This window comes from Perna viridis, chromosome 14 (genome assembly GCF_037379345.1).
Source record: "Perna viridis isolate PV_CMFRI_1.1 ecotype Kerala chromosome 14, ASM3737934v1, whole genome shotgun sequence".
NCBI classification, from domain to species: Eukaryota; Metazoa; Mollusca; class Bivalvia; order Mytilida; family Mytilidae; genus Perna; species Perna viridis.
Genome location: NC_142458.1, coordinates 6848508 through 6872469, shown reverse-complemented (window position 1 = coordinate 6872469; position 23962 = coordinate 6848508). Strand labels below are relative to the sequence as shown.

General features: G+C 34.1%; 1 protein-coding gene across 1 annotated transcript in view; it reads left to right on the top strand.

Annotated features, from left to right (window-relative positions):
• Positions 1-23962, top strand: part of LOC148597960 (structural maintenance of chromosomes flexible hinge domain-containing protein 1-like) — a 73166-nt gene that overhangs the window by 23923 nt on the left and 25281 nt on the right. The window contains exons 20-35 of the mRNA XM_088562617.1: positions 462-606; positions 950-1049; positions 2230-2302; positions 3533-3669; positions 9104-9238; positions 9691-9853; positions 10961-11028; positions 11941-12216; positions 13916-13996; positions 14933-15088; positions 16229-16354; positions 16656-16735; positions 18231-18388; positions 19425-19549; positions 20836-20891; positions 22077-22161. Of these exons, the coding sequence (XP_088418743.1) occupies positions 462-606; positions 950-1049; positions 2230-2302; positions 3533-3669; positions 9104-9238; positions 9691-9853; positions 10961-11028; positions 11941-12216; positions 13916-13996; positions 14933-15088; positions 16229-16354; positions 16656-16735; positions 18231-18388; positions 19425-19549; positions 20836-20891; positions 22077-22161 (1964 nt within the window). The remainder of the gene's footprint in view (positions 1-461; positions 607-949; positions 1050-2229; positions 2303-3532; positions 3670-9103; positions 9239-9690; positions 9854-10960; positions 11029-11940; positions 12217-13915; positions 13997-14932; positions 15089-16228; positions 16355-16655; positions 16736-18230; positions 18389-19424; positions 19550-20835; positions 20892-22076; positions 22162-23962) is intronic.

Below are 23962 nucleotides of genomic sequence, written 5' to 3'. Positions count from 1 at the left end.
AAAACGGGCCACCCCTATAAACGGGCCATTTCCTCTTGTCCCTGTAGTGGCTGGTTTGGAGAAGGTTCACTGTAATAGGAAAATTTGGATTCTCCATTTTTACGGGAATTATGTTCTGTAGTTCTGTATATCCATCCATAAATTTTTCTTGATCATATTTTTCTCAGCAAGATAAATCGCAGCTGCAGTGCAATGCAGGTCTAGATATCAATTGGTCTAACTTGTTATCGGCTTAGATTTTATTTTCTTCTGCTTTAAAACCAAATTCAGATCCCAATTTTATGTTTCTCTTTTTTCCTTCTGTTTACTTCCCATTCTGTCAATTTCTGCTTAATTTGTTGATTTGTAAATTCATGTCTGATCTGTTTAAGGCTATTTCTGTGTTATAGAATTTCCAAGATTTTCTGCATTCTACTTCTAATAATTGAACTCCCATTTTTTTCCAAATGATATTATTGTAGAGAGTGATCCTAAGAAGTTTGCAGTAGGGATGTTAGATGGACCGTTTAGAGTTGGAGTACCTTTCCAGATTCCCCTAGAGTTTCAAGATGAATTTGGGAATTCTGCCAAACCTGTAGATAGCTTCACTCCTGTTCTAGAAACTAGGTAAAACTTCTAGAATTCAAACATGGAATTACTAGAATTCAAACATGGAATTAAGTACTGATCCATATGAAATTCTGCCAATGGTATGTGGCTTTCGAGGTGATACATGGCACAGTTAAACCCTATAAACATATGATCCTCTTTCAGTCTACATTATACATTTATGTAACTAGAGTTCTTATGAATGTAGATATGTATTTTTGAGGAAGTCATATATTAATCGCCTTCTAAAATGTATAAAATTATGAACTATTACTGTTTTGAAGTGCCAATATTCATTTACCATCTATTTTTTAATGTGCACAGTAGAACAAACTGTAATTTTGGTGTGCTTAATTTTCAGTGGCATAGACTTGACCTACAGTTCAACCAAAGTAAAGGGAAATAATTTGTTAGTCAATGGATGTGTTGCCAAAGGACAGGTTGGGGACAGGTCAGGGAAGGTAAGTTAAATAGATGTATGGCCAAATGACAGGTTGAAGACATATCAGGCAAGGACAGTTTAATGGATGTGTGGCCAAAGGACAGGTTGGGGACAGGTCAGGGAAGGTAAGTTAAGTAGATGTATGGCCAAATGACAGGTTGAAGACATATCAAGCAAGGTTAGTTTAATGGATGTGTGGCCAAAGGACAGGTTGGGGACAGGTCAGGGAAGGTAAGTTAAATAGATGTATGGCTAAATGACAGGTTGAAGACATATCAGGAAAGGTATGTTAAATAGATGTATGGCAAAAGCACAGGTTTGCGACAGGTCAGGCAAGGTTAGTCTAACAGATGTGTGGCCATAGGACAGGTTGGCAACAGATCAGACAAAGTTAGTTTAATGGATGTGTAGCCAAAGGACAGGCTGGAGACAGGTCAGGCAAAATTAGTTAAAACGGATGTATGGCCAAAGGTCATGTTGGGAACAAGTCAGGGAAGGTATATGAAATAGATGTATGGCCATAGGACAGGTTGGTGACAGGTCAGGGAAGGTAAGTTAAATAGATGTATGGCCAAATGACAGGTTGAAGACAGGTCAGGCAAGGTTTGTTTAATGGATGTGTGGCCAAGGGACAGGTTGAAGACATATCAGGCAAGGTTAGTTTGATGGATGTGTGGCCAAGGGACAGGTTGAAGACATATCAGGCAAGTTAGTTAGTCTGTTTTAATGATGTTTTAATCAGTATCATTCGTCAAATATTATTTAAGCTTCTGTTACAGTAATTTCTTAGTTGTTAAGTACCAGTCCATGTAAAATTATGACACTACCAATGGTAAAGTGATTCATGGTCAAGAAAAACCCACCAAATAAACAATGCTTTTTTAGTCTACATATGCTATACTTTCACAAAGCAACAACCTTTCTGCATATAGATTTGCACTTTTTAGAAAATCATACATTAATCTCCACTAAAAGCAACCAAATGAAACCACATCAAGAACAACAACTCTTGCAAAGTGCAAATTTCATGTACAATCTATATAATTTTTATTTCAAAAGTGCAACAACCAAATGAAAAACTAAGAACAAGAAATAAAACTGAATTTGGTGGGTTTTTGACATGCATGAATCACCTTCTGTCTGATTTTTAGAAAGACTGCTACTTAACATTATTGACTTTGATATTATATTTCTCCTAGAGTTTCAACCTGACAGTAAAGATCAAGCAGCTAGATAATGCATCTCAGACATTAAAGATTAGATTTCTTCCAGGTCAGTTAATGGAGTAGATTTTAAGTACCATTCTGTGTGAGAATCAGGCAAAGAGTGGCACATCATATTTCTCAATTTGGTCTGTTTTGCCACAAATATATTCAATACACCTAGAAAAACTATTTAAATTTATTCTGAAGCCTCTATGACATAGATATTTTTTGACTGCTTATATAAGGAAAAATTGTCGAAAAATTTTCCCGCCATTTTTCCATAGTGCATTTCAACTAAATTTGACTTATCAATGTTTTAAAAAGGCAAATTTTACAAACACTTTGATGGTTATTTCTGGAGGTTATCAGGTATAAATAATTGGTTAATGCAATAAAATCTGCATTTTTGTCCCTCATGTGCCACACCTTGTATACATGTTGCCCGATTCTTAGATGGAGAAGTACTTAATAATGGGGGTGACTGGTTACCTATCATGCTAAAATACATATACTCAATATGTGTAAATGTACATGTAAACTGACAAATTGGCTGTCATAAGGCTTATGGGTTTTCCTTATTTTCCAATTCCCATCATAGAATTAAAATTAGAATATATATCTTTCTATAGTTTATAGATTATTCAAGATAATATCCTCAATAAAAAATGGGAATTCGTATTGTAGATTGTTCATTTTACAAGAAGCAGGTTGGGTAGTTTTTAAATGGAAGTAGTGTTAATTTTTGATAAATAGAACTAAAATTCAGTACAATTACATGATATTTGTGCTTTAAAAAAGTTGAAATTATGTGTATGATGTCATGACAAAGATTTTTTATCATTGTAACTACTAATGATTCAGCCAATTAAAATACATCTTACAAACCAGATTTACTTGTTAAGTAATGAAGCACCCCATGCATGACTTTTAAACAGAATTATACTTAATACAGTAAAACCTGTCTTAACTGCACCACAACCAAACCAGTAATCTGTCATAACCAGACATTGTTTTAAGGCTAGATCTCGGGTAAGGGACACAACTCTTACAAATCATTGGAACACTTTGTATTCAGCATTTTACATCAATCTCATGCAAGCATCAGAGTAACTTGGACTGATTTCATTCTTTTTCAAAGGAAAGCTTGTTAATATTTGGTGAAATTGAGTATGATACAAACATATCACTGACTTCAAGAGTTACGTTTCTTACCTTAGGTCTACCTCCTTAAGTTCATTCATGTCAGTTTTGGTTTAGACAAATTTCACCGTAATTGTTCTATTGATATGTTGTGCAGGCTCACCAGCTGAATTGGTAGTTAAGGAAGGGAAAGATGTAGAGATTGAGAATGGAAATCCTGTCATATTTAATGTAGAAATCCATGACTTTGCTGGAAATGTTACTAATGATGGGAAACTCATATGTACATGTAAGGTCAGTCAAAAACATCACGTATGACAGGAAACTCGTGTGTACATCTAAGGTTGGTTAAAAAAATTCACTAATTTTGGGAAACTCATGTGTATATGCAAGGTCTATCGAAAAACTGCCGCAAATGTAAAATGAAGATTAGATTTACATCCCCTTTTTCAAATCTAGATTTTTCTGTTTACCTTATATTTATTTCGGATTTTGGCAATTTCCGCATTTTTAGCTAAACATATAGACATGTTTGAAAAGAAATTACATCTAACTTTTTAAAAGCAGCAGTTTTATGGATTCTGCTTCCTTATCTAAAATTTAAAAAAATAATGAATTCTCAAAATGGGAGCAAACAAAATTAATCTCAAGATTGTAGATAATGATATGTTCAATATTGCCTTTATTAACCACTATTCCCTTCTAAAATTCATGAACTACAACAAGACATAAATTATTTACTCATCAATTAAACTACACATACATGTTCATGCATACCTTAAGACATTTGTACACCATTAAAAATTAAAATTTAAGATCACATTTAAAGCTGTAGTCCCAATACCTTGTGGCTCATAAATGGTAAACCTAGATTTGTTACTTGCTAGCGAAGTATTTAAAGAGGCTCACGGAGGAAAAAGGGAAAAAAAAAACAATACTCAAAAGAAAAGTTTTTAGTTGTGTTTTTATGCCTCACCACTAAAAAGTGGTAAGATATTACGATACCCTCTGAAAAGTTGCATGTCTGTCTATATGTCTGTCCCACACAAAGATTTCCAGAGGATAGGTTGAGAATGGAACAATGGTTTTTTTACAACTTGGCCTAGTTGTATAGTACCATAAAATACAGGTTTAGTTCAATTTCAGCAAAATCCAAAATGTTGTTTTTGATTTATGCCATTTTGGACATTTTGCCATCCACTTTTTCCAACATAATATGTCAGGGTATCATTTAATGTTCTATTAATGTCATATTTTTTGTATGATATCTAACAATTAGATGATACATATATATTCATGTAACAACTATAATTAGGAATTATTTTAGTAGCACTCCAGCTAAGAATCATGCAAAATGTGATACATGGTTTGAAAACCTGCAGATTTTTGTTTTTGTTATCTTGTTTAAAATGCTTTAGTAAACAGAATTTAACATTTGGTTTTTAATATAACCTGTGCTCATAGAAGATAAAAATTGTATAGAATGCACTGTAGAATTTAGAAGTAAGGGAGATAACTCTGTAAATGATACTCAAATATAATAGAATCTATTGGACTTTTAATGTTGATTATCGCCCAAGAGCAGGCAGATTTTTCTTTTCCGTTTAAGTACAGTCCTTCACTGGAGTATCGTCGTACTTTTATATACAGTGGTCGATGCGAGAAAAACATCTGTGTGCAAATTTGTAGTGCTGTGAGTGATCCATATATACAGTGAGATTAAAAACGACGATAGCTGTTTATCTGACTTGGACGGACTGCACTCCTGACTTGAAAGTATCAAGAGAGCTGCTGGATATCAATGTGTCTGGTAGCCCGTTCCACAATCTTATAGTGTCCGGAAAGAATGAGTATCTAAATACTTCTGTTCTTGCGAATGGGACGAGATAGCTGAACTGGTAGTTCCGTCTGTTGTTGGTTGTGCGTGATGTTAGATATGCACCTGGTGGTATGACAACCAGACCATGTACTATACGGTACATCATGATGGCTTTACATCTCGCTCTCTGTTGTTGTAGGGGCTCCCATTTAAGATTCTGCAGCATTGATGTTACACTGCTGGTCCTGTTGTAGTCATTCATAACAAAGCATGCTGTTCTTTGCTGTACTGCTTCTAGTTTACTGATGTTTTCCCGAGTGTGAGGATCCCAGATGGTACAGGAGTACTCCATCAATGGTCTGACTAGTGTCTGGTAGCAGAGTGCCTTGGTGTTATTAGGGCAGCTACGCAAGTTCCTCTGGAGAAAGGCTCTGGTGGAATTGGCTCTTTTTGTTATGTTGCTGATGTGATGGTTCCAGCTCAGTGTCTTGTGGATTGTCACTCCTAGATATTTTGCAGAGTCTACCTCTTCAAGTGTGTGACCATGGATGTTGTATTGGCCATTGACTGGTGTCTTTTTGGTGGTAATTCTCAATAATTGGCATTTTTGGGGATGGAATTCCATTTGCCAGTCAGACTCCCATTGTTGTAAACCATTCAAGTCATTTTGTAAGGTTTCTGTGTCTGCTGTATTCTTGATCTGGTTGTAAAGGACACAGTCATCAGCAAGTAATCTTACGTTGGCAGATGATACATATTCTAGTAAGTCATTTATGAAGATGAGGAACATTAGTGGTCCAAGTACACTCCCCTGCAGAACTCCTGATTGGACTGAAGCTGTTGCTGAGCATTCACCTTCCAGAAGAAATTTTTGTTGCCGATTACTTAGGAAGCCTCTGAGCCAGGTTAGGGTTGAACCTCTGATGCCATAGTGGTCAATCTTGTATAATAACCTCCCGTGTGGTACTTTATCGAAGGCTTTAGAAAAGTCTAGTAGGATTAGATCTATTTGTCCCTTGTCATCTATGTTCTTGGCCAGGTCATTGACTGTTAGTATCAGTTGGGATTCACATGATCTCTCCTTTCTAAATCCGTGTTGTGCATCTGTCAAGATGGTGTGTAGCTGCAGGTGTTTATGGATGTTACTGCAGATGATGTGTTCTAGCATTTTACAGAGTATTGCTGTTAGTGAAACCGGCCTGTAGTTGGATGCTTGGCTACGGTCCCCCTTCTTGAATATTGGAACTACATTGGCATTCTTCCAGTCAGTTGGTATCTTGCCCTGGTCTAGTGAGGCTTGGAAGGAGATGGTGAATAGTGGTGTCAGCTCTGGTGCTAGTGTCTAATAATCGGGTTGAGATATTGTCTGGTCCAGTTGCTTTGTAAATATTGAGGTCTGATTGTAGTTTAAGTACTCCTTTTTCTGTGACTGTAATGTTGGTCATTGATGGATATGGATCACTTTTCATTGTCTTAATGGTGGAATTATCTTCATTGGAGTTGAAAACGGAGGAAAATTGATTATTGAGTATATTTGCCTTGGTACTGTTGTCAGAGTAAGTTAGGCCATCTTTGTTTCTCAGTGGTGATACTCCTATGTTATCCCATTTTTTGCTTTTGATGAAACTGTAGAACTTCTTTGGATTTCCTTTGAAGTCAGGGCTTATGATGTCATGGACATAATTGGCATAGGCGTTCTTACATTCTTTCTGTGATGTTTTCTTCAGCTTCTTATATCTTTTGAAGTCTTTCTCTGATTTTGTTCTTCTGGCTTTTTTAAATGCCTTTTTCTTTTGCGATGTTACTCTGTTAATGTCTCTGTTGATCCATGGTTGGTGGAACTTTGATGATGTCATTTTTTATGGTACATGTTCCTCTTGTATCCCAAGTAGTTCTATCTGTATGTAGTTCGACATATCTGCTACCTGGCTTCTGACATTAAACTGTTCTTTGAATTGCTTTACTATAGATCTTTCGTTTTGTCGGTTTTGGATTTCTTGTTGCTATTTTGGAGTTGATAAAGACTGTATCATGGTCGCTTATTCCAGGTAATGGTTCACATCAGTTTAACAGGGTTGGTCTATTTGTTAAGAATAAATCCAGGATTGATGTTCCTCTAGTTGGAAAATCTACAATCTGTTCCAAGCAGCATTCGTTTGTCTATAAATCTGGTGTTTATCTGGGATGAGTTTTGGTGTCCATTGATAGTTGATGTGTTCCATTCTATGTCTGGTAGGTTCAGATCTCCTCCTAGCCACATAACTGAGTTTTTGTGATGTTGATATGTTGATTCGATTGCAGAATGCATATTATCAATATAGTCAATGACACTATTTGGTGGTCTATATAGGCATCCTATAATGGTTGTTCTATTCCCCTGGCATGTCAGTTTAACAAATACTGATTCGGTTCTGGTGTCGACTTTAAGTTCTTCACTTGTGATGTTGTTTTTTATCGCTATTAACACTCCTCCATAACCATCATTTCGATCTTTTCCATATACAGTATATGTTGATGGAAAAATCTCAGAGCTCATTATATCTGTTGGAAGCCATGTCTCTGTGCCTAGGATTATGTCTGTTGGAAGCCATGTCTCTGTGCCTAGGATTATGTCTGTTGGAAGCCATGTCTCTGTGCCTAGGATTATGTCTGTTGGAAGCCATGTCTCTGTGCCTAGGATTATATCTGTTGGAAGCCATGTCTCTGTGCCTAGGATTATATCTGTTGGAAGCCATGTCTCTGTGCCTAGGATTATGTCGGCGTTAGTTGTTTTGATCAAGTTGTGTGAGTACTTCTTCTTTTTTATTTTTAATGCTCTGGAAGTTAACCACTATTATCTTGGTGTCAGAAGATTTGGTGGATTGTATATGTTTATTCTGGTTTGGTCTACTTTTCGGTGAAGATGAAAAGGTTGGTGGTTTAGGGGTGGTTATACTTTCATCAAATGAAAGTGATGAAAAACTGTTATTGGTAGTGGAGTCGATGATTGTTGATTCAAATAGTGAGGAGGCAAAGTTGGGCATTCCACAATTTACACATTGCCATGATATATTGGAACAGGCAAGGGCTTCATATATTGGAGTTGTTATGCCCATGCATTCGGCATGGTACCATTTAGAACAGTCATCACAGGCTACTCCCCTTTGCTTCCAAGTGACAACTTTTGAAGAGACTTGACATGGGTACTTTGGTGTTCGTGGGCCTGGATTGCATTCCACATCAGCTGATCTTATTATGAGTAACATGCTGAAGTATACAAGTTAGTGTTGAAGAGGTCTGACACTGGATAGTGTAATTTTCTGGATTTGACTGTCATTGTAACGCTGCAGTGTATTAACTTCAGGTAAGTATTTCCTTGTATATTGTCATATTTCCCATCGAGGTACTCTGATTTGATGTGTTGGTGATTGAGATCTACGATGAGTGTTGCCATCAGCAGAACTGACAGCAAAACGTGTTGAAAATCAATCAGTTTCATACTTGTTTACATTGGTTACAAATTCGAAAATGGCGCCGGTCAAGGACAATGGATGTTATGTTTTGATAGGAAAAAAGCTGGATTAAACCTCGATATTTCTATTATTATGTAATCAGATATAAGCTACATCGTTTTTAGTGTTGTAGAACCATTTTGGGGGATAGGGGATTTGAAAGAATAATTACACATTTCATTATATAGATCCATAAAACAACTTAAGTACAAAAATAAAAATATGTAGCCTTTTTTGGGGTGTATCACATTTTTCAGATATTGCATGATTCTTACAAGGACATCTACTTAATAGTAAAAGTCCAAAGATTAAATAAAACTTTTCTAATTGAAAAAGTGATTAATATTTTGAAGTTTGAAGTTTTTTTCATGTTTTCAATGTGAACATTCTTACTCAACAATATTATCTGCATTCACAGTTTACTGGTGTAAGTGGACTGCCTACCTATTCCCTAGACTGCTCAGCCGCTGGCTTTGGTAAACTGACAGGGGAGGAAATCCTGCTGAAGAAGTTAAAGGACAACCAGGTTATAACTGCAAAAATAGAATTACAGGTAATGATAAAAAACAGGAAAATTGACCATTTCTTACAATGTGAACTATGTTAATGAAGATGATATTACTGGATATGAAGACATGTAGACAAATCAAAATTTAAAGGTAACAAAAAGCATTATCCAATGATAATAAAGCAAAATAAAAACAGCAAAAAGCAATAAAGCACCACAAAACAAAGCAAAACAAAAGACGATCAAATAAACAAAGTAACACACACGTAGAAATACATACAGTTAAATGGGCAACCAATTTAAGTCTAAAGAATGAAGTAGTTATCAAATGTATGATGAAATCACAGGAATAAACATGCATGAATTGTCAAAATGGTGCCTTTTTAAAAATCGAGATAAAGATATGAATGAGAAAAAAAGCTTTTTTTTTGTATATTTTTCTGTATTTAATAATTAAGCAGTAATTTTAATCTTTAGCATCATGCATGTATTTCCAGGGTCATAAAGATGTCAAAGCTGTGGAAAGAAAGGTCCACATAGTACCCAGTGGTAGAATCTCAAGTATAGAGGTGTGCCACATGTTGGAGAATGGCAAACCAGTTGTCTTGAAAGAAGGGCAGACAATAGAAGCCATTGCTGGACAGAACATCCAAGGGCTTAGTATGTTTTACATTGGTTACTTTTATGTCAAGGTTTCCTTTTTAAAACCCTACTTTGAGTAGGGTTTTACAGTGATATGGTGTCCATCCTTCCTGCTTTCCTTTTCGCAGATGTGTATCAATCTTTTGTCCGTTACTCCTCCTACACCACCAAATAGAATTTAATGAAACTTTTATTACTCATAATGGAGGTCAAAAGGTGCATGTTTTCAAAATGTGGAAGGGGGGGGGAGTATCAAGCCAGTTAGCTTTGCCAACAGTCTTTCTTATGTTTAAATGGGGCATTACATAATTTTGGGTCAAAGTTTATTTTGAGATGACCAAATACAACTGTAAGTTGAACTGATAACAATTTAAAGAATATTTATTTAAATTTTGTCATTATTAAGTCTGACAATAGGTGGCCTAATTGCAACCTCCACACCTTTAATTGTAGGTCTCCTACAGGCTTTAGCTGAAGGGGACTTTAGATTTACATTCCGTCTGTCTGTCAGTCCTGAAAAAAATTGTAATTTTCCAAATGAGAGATTATGTTTACCTTTGTTGTGCTTCGTTGAGTTTTGGCTCTTGAACTTTGAAAATTTTACCAAAATTTAAGTTTTGCAATTGGAAATTGGTCATTTCCTCAGTTTGTCATTTATACTTGATGATCCAAAGTAGTATTTGGGTCATTCACTGACTCAGTGATATAGACAGGGGACCACATATTGTTTTGCAATACTCTCAGAATGCTTGTTTTTATGAAATGTTATAGTTAATTTTTTCTGAGACTGCTCTTTTAAACATGTATTGGGGGAAGGCACATATATGCATTTACCAGAGGGATAACAGATGCAATTTTAAGATAAGTTTATAAATAGTATTTTATTCATATTCTCACTAGTTCTGACAACCACGGTTGTATAAACTAAAAAATGTCTTCCTCCTATACCTAATTTGTGTTAGTGGAGGAGTCCTCTGCTTTTCTAGAAACACCCGCCAAGTTGCTCATAAATAGTCAAGTTACGGGTTATTATATAAGCAGGGAATTAGTGTAGTAAATTTCACATACAGAGTCATACATATGCAAAAACATGTAGTTGAATTGAAACCATGTCTGCCATTTTAGGTTTTAGCCTTACTGATGAAGCTGGCAGAAATATTGAAATTGATGATGCAATTGCTGCAAAAATAAAAGTAAGTCTTAGGAATAGTTTATTAGGCCAAGAATTTAATGTAACAAATGAATGACTTGAATGACAAAGTATGGTTGGTAGGTAAAATGTAATTTCCTTCCCGCTTCATTCTGTGGGCAATTTTATACTCTCTTTTGCATACAATTTCCCAGCTCCTTCATTCTGCAAGCACATGAGCGACTTGAATGACAAAGTAGGGTTGGAAAGTAAAATTTTTGTGAAATTATTCTATATAGACACTTATGGTAGGATTTCTTGACTAATAGTACTCAACTAAAAAAGCCAGTAAGTTGCACTATGGTAGGTAGGGTAACCTTAAACAGGTAACTTATTTTTTTCTCTGACCTCAAGTTTGTTCATCGATGGAAGTCTTGTTGAGTAATGAGCTCACTTAGTATCTGTCTTTTTCAAGATAAGGCAGGATTCATGCATGTCAAAAACCTACTGAATTCACTTGTACATGTATTATATTCTGAAGTGAAGGATTGTGGCTGTGTGGAGTTTAAACTTACGTGTAGTTTTTACAATTATGTAGTTCACAACCCGATTCATATCGTCTCCTCAGAAAAAAATCATGACGGACAAAACTTATCATTACCATGAAAGTACTTTAATTCATAGATACCAATTTTTGTGGACCAGGGAAGATACTTGAATTCCTGGCTTTGAGGTTTTCAGTATACACATCAATGGAAATCTTCTTTTCTTTAGAAACCAGACTTCATGGTCTGGCTCACCCACAAAAACCACGAAATTGGTACCCCATGAACAATAGTACTTTCTCCTCAGTTTTTTGAAAATGCAGAGAATTTCCATCGTCCATTTTAAAAAAAAACAAACCCACTCAGTGATATGTAATACTTGTGCATTGTATATACTCAACACAAAATAATAATTTAATGCATTGTTTCAGGTAAATTGGACACCGAAAACAGCCAAGGACAAAATACTTAGTGGAAATCTACCAGACATCAAGGTTCCTGTTATAGTATCAGACGTAAAGTATTGTCAGGTCTCTGTTCAGGATGGCTCAGGTGTTGATTTCAACTTTGTCGTCAGTGGTAAACCGGCTGAACCAAACCAGATCAAATGCAAATGTGAAGGGTCAAATCTTCTCAGGATTGGGGAGGTGTTGACTTCTGAACTTCATGTGAAGGTCAAGGATAGATTTGGAAATGAGATATCAGATGTAAGTTCATTGTTCTTGTGAAATAATGTAATACAAAATAACTTGGTTTGCTCAAAGAGAACCAACCAATCAGAAAGCCTGTTTCAAATCAAATTAAAATATTTTGATATAATCTATTGTGAAAGTAATATTGTTTGTGGAGTACCAATTTTCGTGGTTTTCGTGGGTAGGTCTAATTCGCTTCCTAATGAAAAGTAAATATCCATTCATGTGCACTGAAAACTTTGAAACCACAAATTTAAAAATCCATGAACTTGTGTTTCTTCCCTGATCATCGAAAAGTTGTGTCCACAAATTAAGGTACTTTCACAGTATTCAACTACTTTTGTAAGCTGATCCAATCTTGTCCCTTTTGTAAAGGGTTAAAGATGAATTGAAGAGAATAGATTTAAAAACAACAAGTAAGTGAAAATGAACACTCAAGGAACTAAAATAAAGTAGATAAAAAAGACTTATCTGCTAAGCTTGTAAGATTCAACATTACTAAAAATATACATGTACTTGCTATGTGTATATAATATATTTAAAAGACTAATCATCGTTAGAAAAACCTTAATTATTTGCCCTTTTTTGATGAAAGCTACATTTTTCAGCTTTAAAAAAAAGGTATATTACATGTTTTCAATTAATTATACCCCATGCAACAAAGTTGCGAAGGGTATAATGTTTTTGGTCCGTCTGTCAGTCCGTACATCAGTCCATCATCAGTTTTGTTGACTTTTTTTCTAAACGCTTGCAGATATGGACATGATTTATGGTATATAATTCACCATGATCAAGTCAGGTCAAGTTTAACTTTCGTTTCGTTCCGATGATTTTTACCGAAATAACGGGTCTTGAACTTAGCAAAATTCACAAAAATAACAGTTATCCTGACTTTTTTTCTAAACACTTGCAGATATTGACTTGACTTTTGGTATATAAGTTCACCGTGATATGTTACAGGTCAAGTTGACATTTCGTTCCACTCTGACAATTTTTACTGAAATTACGGTCCTTGAACTTAGCAAAATTCACAGAAAAAACTTTTTTCCAGACTTTTTTTCTAAATGCATGCAGACATTGACATGATTTTTGGTATATAAACTCACCATAAGTTACAGGTCAAGTTTATGTTTTGTTCCGCTCTGATGATTTTTACCAAAATTACCAGCCTTGAACTTAGCAAAATTCACAGTAATAACAGTTTTCTGGATTTTTTTTTCTAAATGTTTGCAGATATTGATATGATTTTTAGTACAGAAATTCAACATGATAAATTACAGGACAAGTTTGTAGTTGGTTCCACTCGGATGATTTTTACCAAAATTACAGGCCTTGAACTTCACAGCAATAACCTTTTTTCTGACTTTTTTCTAAACGCTTGCAGATTATGACATGATTTTTGGTATATAAGTTCACCATGATAAGTTACAGGTTAAGTGTACATTTTGTTCCGCTACGATGATATTTACTTTCGATAAACTAAAACTCTAAGAAATCACAGTCTGGAGTTTGAAACTACCATTCTGAGTAACACAATTTAGTTATAAGATAAAGGTCAAAAGCCTAAAAAAACACTTTTATTCCTTTTTATATCAGGGTCCTTCTATATGTAGTTCTCTTACAAATTTACTTGAGTATCCAACATGAGGACGTGTGGGGTATGTGAGCACGCTCACTAAGGTTCTTTAATTATATTTATTTTTTTCTTCTTTAGCTGCCAAAAAATACCACCAGTGAGTTCAGTGTAACTGCAGATGGATTGGAATCTGATAAAATAAAGGTTATCCAATCAAAGGTGTGTATCTTAAAAGGATATGTAATCTCAGGAATTTAATGTACATGTATGATCCACTGGTTTTGTTTCATGTATGCATTGAACTTATTAATTTTTGTGGTGTACTAATTTTTGCTATTTTCACGATGGACAGAAAAGCGGAAAAAAATTGTACCTGCAAAATTGACTTATAACAGCCTCTGATACTAATAATTTTTTGAAGCTTTATAAAAATTTATACATGCGAAAATGTTGACTTGACATAATCTATCAAAATTTATACCTGCGAATATGTTGACTTGACATAATCCACCAAAATTTATACCTGCGAATATTTTGACTTGACATAATCCACCAAAAATTAACAACAGCAAAAAATATTACGGTTACAGTATTTTAACAGTCATAATTTTGATAACTGTGGAGGTACCTTTATTTATGGCTATAAAATTATGGTTTCTCAAAGTTTCGTAATATCATGTTATGAGTCATTTGGGTCCAAATCAGTTTCTCACTAACTGTCTTGGAGGTATAGCAGCTTAGGAGTTACAGTTCCTTTCAATCACCAAGATTGTTGTGATTATAATTCAGATTTTGAGAACAGGCTTCTTTAATGATGTTCAGAAAATCAAGGAGCCATTCTTTAACATTTCTTGTAAAAATGTTGATTTCAATGGAAAATCTTCTGCTGGAATATGACAAATCCCAATATTTGAATTCTATATAAATTGGTTACTGTGCACTTGGTCAGCAAGCTCTTCTGCTTAATGTATTGGTATCAGCCTGCTTTTCTTCTGTTTTAAAGCTGAATTCCACTTTTTCAAGTCAGAATTTTAGTTTTATGATTCTTTATTTTATTGTACAGTAACTTCCAATTTCAACTGTTTTCACTTCCTTTGTTTACCCTGGGATATATTTAATCATCTTATTGTAATAATTTTTTTTTTTGTCGTTTAGGGTACATTTGTGATAAAGGGGATCCAGTTTGTTGGAGTTAAAGTCGGAATCAAGGATATAAAGATTCAGTGGAGAGAACATCGAGACTTTTGTAAGATACAACTTGTATCTGGACCTCCAGCTAAACTAATAGCACCTGGATGGGATCTTAATCAAGTAAGTAATAAATCAACTTCCTGGGTGACCTCTGGGTGACCTACTTCTCTTAAGTGTGGGAGGTCATGGGGTCGAATCTTTGCTGTTAAGTCAAACCAACAACTTTAGAATTGGTAGAGACTGTTTCTCCACCAGGCATGGGGAATTGATGGGGATAGAGTGATGACTGGTTGGCTCAGAGTCAGAAGAATGAGTCTGAAAGGGATTGCATTCCTACCTGCAGGCTGTTGCTTCTGTGAAATGAAGATCTAGCACAATGAAGATCTGGCTAGGTGTGTAACTTGAGTACGAGGCAGGTTCATGAAGGACTAACACGCAGAAGGAAGATAATCCAACTTAACATTTTAAATGTCATTTGGGAAACTCCTCTTAAACTGCTTAAGGAATTGTGATTAAATTTTATAGGAAGGTTGGGCATCATATGTAGATCTGTATGAAGGAACATAGTTAGTGTCTGACTACTCTAAAGGGAGATAATTGAACTTAAGGGTTATACATTTAATTGCATTTTCATTGATTTTGTAATAATATACCCATGAAAAGTGGGAGGGAATGTGTGGAAACCAAGAAATATTTTAGCTCGTGTAAGAAAATGTATCAGAAAGATTAAGTAGCAGTCTTTTGAGAATCATGCAAAATCTGTAAAATGTGATACACCTTTAAAAAAGCTACATATTTTTATTTTTGTTATTAAGTTACTTTATAGGTCTATATGATGAAATTTTTAATTATTCTTTTCAATCTGTCTGCTCTTCATCATCTTGCGGTACGGGAGTAGAGTCCACAAGGAGTGCTCTTAGAAGATAATCAACATGGAAAATCCAACAGTTTCTATTGTATTTTTGTGACATTTATTGAATTGTCTCCTTTAATATTGAATTCTACAGTACATTCTATATAGTTTGTATCTCCTATGAGCATGGGTTATATGAAAAGTCACATGTTAATTTCTGTTAACTATAACATTTTAAACAAAGTATAAAAAATAATATATGTAGGCTTACCAGCCGTGAATCACATTTTGCATGATTCTTAGCTGGAGTGCTACTTTGAGTGAACCAACCATTTATTACATGATTTGTTGTGCAATCTTACAAATTCATGTACATGTATCTTATGATTGTTTTGATTAATTTTCAGCCTGTGACTGTTCTTAATAACAACAAAATCAGCAAACCCCTTCTTGTACAAATCTGTGATGCCGATGACAATCCTTGTAAAGTCCCTGATATAAGGATACAGATAGCTAAGGATACCAAGATTAAGGTAAAGTACCTGATACAAGGATACAGATTGCTAAGGATACCAAGATTAAGGTAAAGTCCACGAATATAAAGATACAGATGACTAAGGATACCAAGATTAAGGTAAAGTACCTGATATAGATGCATATGGCTAAGGACACTAAGATTAAGGTAAAGTACCTGATATAATAAACTACTGCACCAGATTTGATGAAACTATGTAGATATTCAGAAAATACTTCTGAATAAAAACACATTAAAAAAATAGTAACAAACATATGATGTACATGTATGTTTCTTGAACTGTTGTCTTTCTATTTTAGCTGAGTCCAGCTCCTCAAACGCTGAAAACATCTCCAGAAGGCACTGTCAACTTTGGTTCTTTCTTTGTTAGTGGACCTCAGTAAGTATTCAATATCTTATTGGGTTTTGATATGCTCTTAATTTGGATTTATTATGAATGATGCTCAATGGAAAGTAAAAAAAAAATGTTTATTTGTGTCCTATTTAGTGCACTTATCTATTATTTTGTCTAGGAAGTTTTAAGTGTATATGTTAATTCCTCTAATATTCTCAGTGATTCTCAGAAGTGTTTACCTTTTAATACATATTTTCTATGAATTATGAATGCAAATAAAGCTCTAGGGATTATAGATCTCTCTATAGTACGTATATATAATGAGAATGGAAATGGTGAATTTGTCAGAGAAACAACAACCCCATTGTCAGCAAAAGGCATGTATGTTAAATCTCACAGAATTTTACAGCCAAAATACTGATTTTCTTCAAGTAGCATAAACAGGTCTGTGGTCTGGACTATAATTAGAAAATAGAGGAATGTTGGATTTACAATGTCTTTTTTTAACAATGCGGTATGTAAGTCTCGTTCTAGTTTCATTTTCTTTACTGGAATTTACGATGTAGAACGTATTGAAAACTGAGGACTGATCTCAATTTTATTGTTTACTTCCGGGTACTCGAAACGCTGTATAACAATGCAAAGTCTTCTATTTTGTTTTTTCTTAATACTTTTATCATGTAGAAATAGATAATTATTATTTTTTATCGGTATTATTTACACAAAAAGATGTTTTGCCCTCAACACTGAACTCAATGACAAGTCTCCATGCTTTTGAATGGTAGACTAGGACCCAATCTCGTGAAATCACGGGGTCACATGACGAGACTTACATACCCTATATTGAAGGGGTGCACATCAGATGTTCATTAATTGATTTAATGCATTAAACCATTCAAAGATGATTTCTATGTTTTCAGGCCATTTTTTCAGGAAAATTAATGAAGATGAGGGTGGGGGGGGGGGGTTCTTTTACTAGTTTATGACCTACAAATGTGATGGGGATCAATCTATATTCTTTGTAGACAGGAAGTGGTTTTTTTTTTGTTTCTATGCTTAATAGACAGAAAAATTGGTAAGGAAGTTTTTTTTTGTTTTTTTTCCATACCCCAACATACCATGTGGCAAGGTATTATGTAATACCTACCAAAAAGTGGTGTGTCTGTCTGTCTGTCTCCTGACAGTTTCCCGATGATATCTTAGGAAGATATTGGAGGATATTATTCTAACTTTGTTGAGTTATTGAGTATCATAAAACACAGATGAGTTTGAATTTCAATTTCATTGGATTATTTACACAAAAGTTATGGCCATTTTGTTGTTTTTCCCCCTAAAATTGTTTGTAATTTGGCAGGGTATCATGTAATGTCCAATTGGATGCTCCATTTTAACTTTGTTGTTTTATTGGTATAATTTGATAATGAAGCAACTTTGACAGGGACACAGAAAGGGGAGAGAGCTTAGAACAAAGACATTAACAATAAAAAATGGCCTTAGTTATAACAATTTACTATAGATTTAATCTCTTAACCAATTACAGAGGTACATATGAGATAGAGCCGAGAGCGATAGTGACCCCAGCTGTCATTGATAACTGTAAGATTGTGATAGAGATACAACCGGATTGCACTAAACCTGTAGAAATGAAGGTCAAACATGGAAATAAGTCAGTCTTTAATGTGAAAGATAAGTTGCCAGGTATAGAAACTTAGAAATAGGAAAATAGTAAAATACATTTGCATTATGATACCCATGGCTTTGAAATCAGGTGAAATATAGCATGTAAAGGGATCATGGTGTCTGTCCTTACTTTGCTGAATATAGCTGAAGTATTGCTGCTCGGGCATTAAACCCCAACATTCAGTCATTCCTACCTTTTAAGTAGTTACTGTTTTCTCAGCAACTATTTATCAAAGCCACTTGATATTTTGACAGAAGCTTAATATATTTTTTCTCCGCAACTATTCATCAAAGCTGCTTGATATTTTGACAGAAGCTTAATACACGATTTCTCTGGAACTATTCATCAAAGCCACTTGATATTTTGACAAAAGCTTAATATATTTTTTCTCTGCAATTATTCATCAAAGCCACTTGACATTTTGACAGAAGCTGAATATGTGTTTTCTCTGCAAATATTCATCAAAGCCATTTGATATTTTGACAGAAGCTTAATATATTTTTCTCTGCAACTATTCATTAAAGCCACTTGATATTTTGACGGAAGCCTAATATATGTTTTCTCTGCAACTGTTCATCAAAGCCACTTGATATTTTGACAGAAGCTTAACATATTTTTTCTTTGCAACTATCCATCAAAGCCATTTGATATTTTGACAGAAGCTTATTATATGTTTTCTCTGCAACTATTCATCAAAGCCACTTGATATTTTGACAGAATCTTAATATATGTTTTCTCTGCAACTATTCATATATATGTAGGTATGCCATGTCTTTGATTTGATTTCAGGCCTCAGCAAAACCATCTTCATGTTTCATGACTTAGTCAATGTTTGAACCATTTGGTTTCTTACTGAACAGTGGGGATATCCTTGAGTAAGCTTTGCCACATCAATAAAATAAAGCAAAAAGTGCTGTCTGAATTATAATGTTTTGGCTTTATATAAAGCTATTTGAAGCAAAAAAAGATCAATTAAATTGTTAAAGAAACCACTTTACTTTAAATGGACTAAGCAATATGTAATTTTAATTGGATCTTTTCTTTGTTACTTAGATATCTCGGTATCAATCATGGCAGAAGATGGTAATAAGATGTTGACAGCTAAATACAACAGTCTGTCAATGAAACTCTGGAAATTGGATAGTAGGGGTAAAAGCTCCAATGTCCCTGCTTCTAGGGTGAGTAGGTTACTTTCAGTGATTTTCCAACCCTACTTTCAGGGTCCAAATTTGGGCCCCTTTCCTAAAGAGAAATATGCTCCAAATTTCCCAAATTTCAGCAATGAAATTGTCTGGCATCCGTTCCTTGAATAATGACATTTTTTTAAATGAACAAAATCCTCCTTCCACGCTTCAGTGATTTCATTCATTGACCTTATTACAATGCCATTGTACTCCTCAAGGATTTCAATATGTTGTTTAGTAAATACAGTATAAAAATCTTGCCCCATGTATATAAATTATATTACAAGTCTCAATTTTCATTCTTTTTTTTGCCCAATTACATGGGCCTTAGACCCCATTCTCAAAACAGTTGGAAGATCTCTCCTTTTTTTCCAGTTATAGCTTTCTTCCCCATTTGATGCATTAAATCCCTTTCATACCAATTACATTTTAATTTTTACTCCACAAACAAAGCTTTTGGGATATATCAGAGTTAAAATGTTCTGTCAGACACTTGTATGTATGTGAAACTTTTTATTCATTGACCTTATTACAATGCCATTGTACTCCTCAAGGATTTCAATATGTTGTTTAGTAAATACAGTATAAAAATCTTGCCCCATGTATATAAATTATATTACAAGTCTCAATTTTCATCCTTTTTTTTGCCCAATTACATGGGCCTTAGACCCCATTCTCAAAACAGTTGGAAGATCTCTCCTTTTTTTTCCAGTTATAGCTTTCTTCCCCATTTGATGCATTAAATCCCTTTCATACCAATTACATTTTTATTTTTACTCCACAAACAAAGCTTTTGGGATATATCAGAGTTAAAATGTTCTGTCAGACACTTGTATGTATGTGAAACTTTTTCTGACCCTTGAAAATTCTGCAGGGCCAACTTACATGAAAAATATGGTTTTCTACTGTTTTATCAAAATTGTCCATAGGCTGAACTTTTGTCCCAAACCCATTGATTAATACCCTTAGTTGCACATGTACATGTAGTTTTTTTTTCAGTAGGAAAGAGTGGTAATACTTTTCCAACCTTAGATACTTCAATTCAGATTTTCAACATTCGTGATAGTAAGCATGTTAAAATATAAATTTTCTTAGAAGAGAATATTGGAAATCAAATGTTGCATGAAGGAGAATTTTTTTTCTTTATGAAAGTAAGAAAATGCAATAACGACTTGCTGAAATATTGTGCAAATTCAATCACTACATGTACCTAGAATTGGAAAAAAACTTTTAAATCATCATAAAGCCACATCAAATTGAATTTTATGATTACATTTCAGGCCATATCCTTCAGCCCAGAAGCTGTCAAGGGATCTACAGGAGAGTTTGTTTTCAGGTAATGTTTGCAATTTAACAGGATTCCCACTTCTCCCTTCATTTTGAGGTTCAAGGACTTGGATTTGACCTTGAAATGGAAAATCCTGGAACTTCATTTATTAAGTAGCATTCTAGCTATGAATCATGCAAAATGTGATACATGGTTGGAAAGGCTACATATTTTTATTTTTGAAATTTTGTTTAAAATGCTTCAGTAAACAGAAATTAACATTTGGTTTTTCGTGCTCATAGGAGATAAAAATTGTATAGAATGCACCGTAGAATTCAAAATTAAGGGAGATAACTCTGTAAATGACACTCAAATACAATAGAATCTATTGGATTTCCAATGTGGATTATCTCCTAAGAGCAGGTAGATTTGAATGAATTATTACACATTTCATAATATAGACCCATAAAACAACTTAATTACAAAAATAAAAATATGCAGCCTTTTTTGGGGTGTATCACATTTTTCAGATTTTGCGTGATTCTTACAAAGACTGCTACTTATTGTGTAAGAGATTGATTCTTCTTTTTGCTTGGTTGTGTAGAGAATTTTGTCCTTAAACTAAACTTTTGATATCAATAACTATTCTGGAAAACAATGAATATAGCCTCGGAAAGTCATAGAAATTAGACAAATTTTCCCTTCTGACATTGATGGTTACTCTGAATATTGAAAATTAATTTACATACACGTGTATGCAAATTAAGTGCAGGCCTAGCTGACAATCATTTGGTTTATTTAAATTTTTTTGTAAATGAAAAATCTCCTGTACCATTTAATAGATTGTAAAGAAACTTTATATCAAGTTTAATACTTGTTTGTAAGTGTGCATTAAGCAGAGTAGTTATGACAAGATTTATGCAAAGGGAGATAATCAAATTTCTGCATTTTTGAAAGTTTTAAGTAAGTAAGGGTTTTCACTCCGTGATCTCATCCACAGTTTACAGATCTGATTTTCTTCCGCTGTAAAGGGGAATTCTGCTTTTTCAAATCCAGAATTTACTGTAATGGTTTTTTTTTTACCCTATCATGCTTACCTCTGATTTCAACAATTTCTATTTTTTTTTGGTTGGCTCTGTGAAACTATGATTTAAGGATTGAACTGTCCTAATTAAGTTATGCATGTACATGTAGCAATACCAAATATTATTCTTGATGAAGAAAATACCAGAAATTTATTATTACATTTTCCAGGGACAGAAAATTTCCTGAAACTGCTGGAGAGTACCATGTCCTCATAACTTACTATGATGGAAAGTATGAATTGTTTAGTAATGTGGTAAGTTTTGGTTGGTTTTAAAATGGTTATTTTTTTGTTCTTTATTACAGGAACTTTTGACTTCAAAATTATTGGATCTGGCAAGTGGGTCCAAACAGGGTTCGCACAGGTGTCCAAAATCCTTGAAAGTACTTGAAAACAAAAAAGTTGAAATTTAAGGACTTGAAAGTACTTTAACTTCAAAAGAGGTCCTTAAAAGTCCGTGAGAATCTGATATCCTGTCAAATCAATATAAAATTGTTGTTCAATTGCAAAAAAAGAACATTTTCTGACCATCGTACATCAGACTTATTGATTATGTACACAGATTATAATATCGGCAATCCACGTATTTTCCCTATTATAAAAAAATATTGTTTCCGTGAAACTGGCACGTAGTAATTTAGTTACATTTTTTTGATAAAGTAATCCTGTCATGTGATTTTTATTTTACTTATGGAGACCGATATCACTTTTGATTGATAGTTTATTTTATTAATAGTTCATTTTATTAATAAAATAAATTGATGATGTTGATATTTGCTTTTGCCAGTCTGAGAAAAAAGTAGTTCGAACTTCGGGGAAAAAGTTTTCATCATGCCTGCAGGTGTCAGTTCTCAAATAGATGGCTTGAAATGCCTACATACGATGACTGGCTTGAAAGGGCCAACTCAAGCAATACACCTTGAAGCCTTGATGATTTGATAATCGGGGTCCTTGAAAATCTGTAAAATTATCCTTAAAAGTCCTTAAAAAGTCCTGGAATTTTGTGGTAAACAATGTGTATGAACCCTGTCCAAAAATTTTATTATGGAAAACTGTTGTGCTTTGCAAAATAAAATTCATTGTATCTGTTCAGTTTTAAAATAGATAGAACTTACATGTATGTGAATTGCTGCTTGTAATATTTTGATATGTAGTAACAAGACCTAGATGCCAACCTTATGATTTGTCAGTAGTTTGTACATATTTCTGGTTGGCTTCACGGTCTTATGGTCAACAGTCTTAATATTAACAGATTTCCAGTCCTTTTCGGTCCAAACGGTTCCAAGTTTAGAAAACATACTCTGATGGATACCATTGAAATAAGTGCAATGGGAATTCAGATCATGTAGTGTGTTTCAGGTTAAGTGAAAATAAATCTTATTGTTTCTGAATTGTGAACAACATATGTTTTCATCCATGACAAATTTGAGAGGTCAGTTTTCAATTTTAAAGAAGATTACTGACAAAAGTGCCAAATTTTTAACAACACCATTCTTTTTTACCTAATTGTATCAAAAAGAGGCTGGCATCTATAACAAGACCATAATTAAGGAATCCAGTCAGTCATCATATTTTAGTGTATTTGTTAGTTTTAATGCATACAGGATTCAAATTGGCACAGGTCCGAGGTTCAGGACCCTCTATTTCTGACGTTGTACCATTGAATTCATTTATTAAGGTTCTGGACTTCATTTCTTTACATTTAATTTTATGAAGAACCTTTCACTTTCTTCAGGTGGACCTCTCCTTTAGGATACTTTCTTGAAAGTAAATTTGAATCCCTAGCATTGATTTCAGGGCTTTTTCTACCTTTCGTCAAAAAAGGCTCTTACCCCCGAGATTCGGAATTTTTGTATCAATTGGGGAAAAAACTAACAAATAAAATAATTTACTATTTTGGGATAATGCTGTTTTTACTTTGGATACCTTTATTTTACAACTGATGGAAGATAAAGGTAAAAGAGGTTTCCAAATAATTATTGTATATCGGCTGCCGTAAAAAATTGTTAATTGAAGAATAGGCAGGTTTCTTTCCCTGGTCTTAAAAATGCTCTCG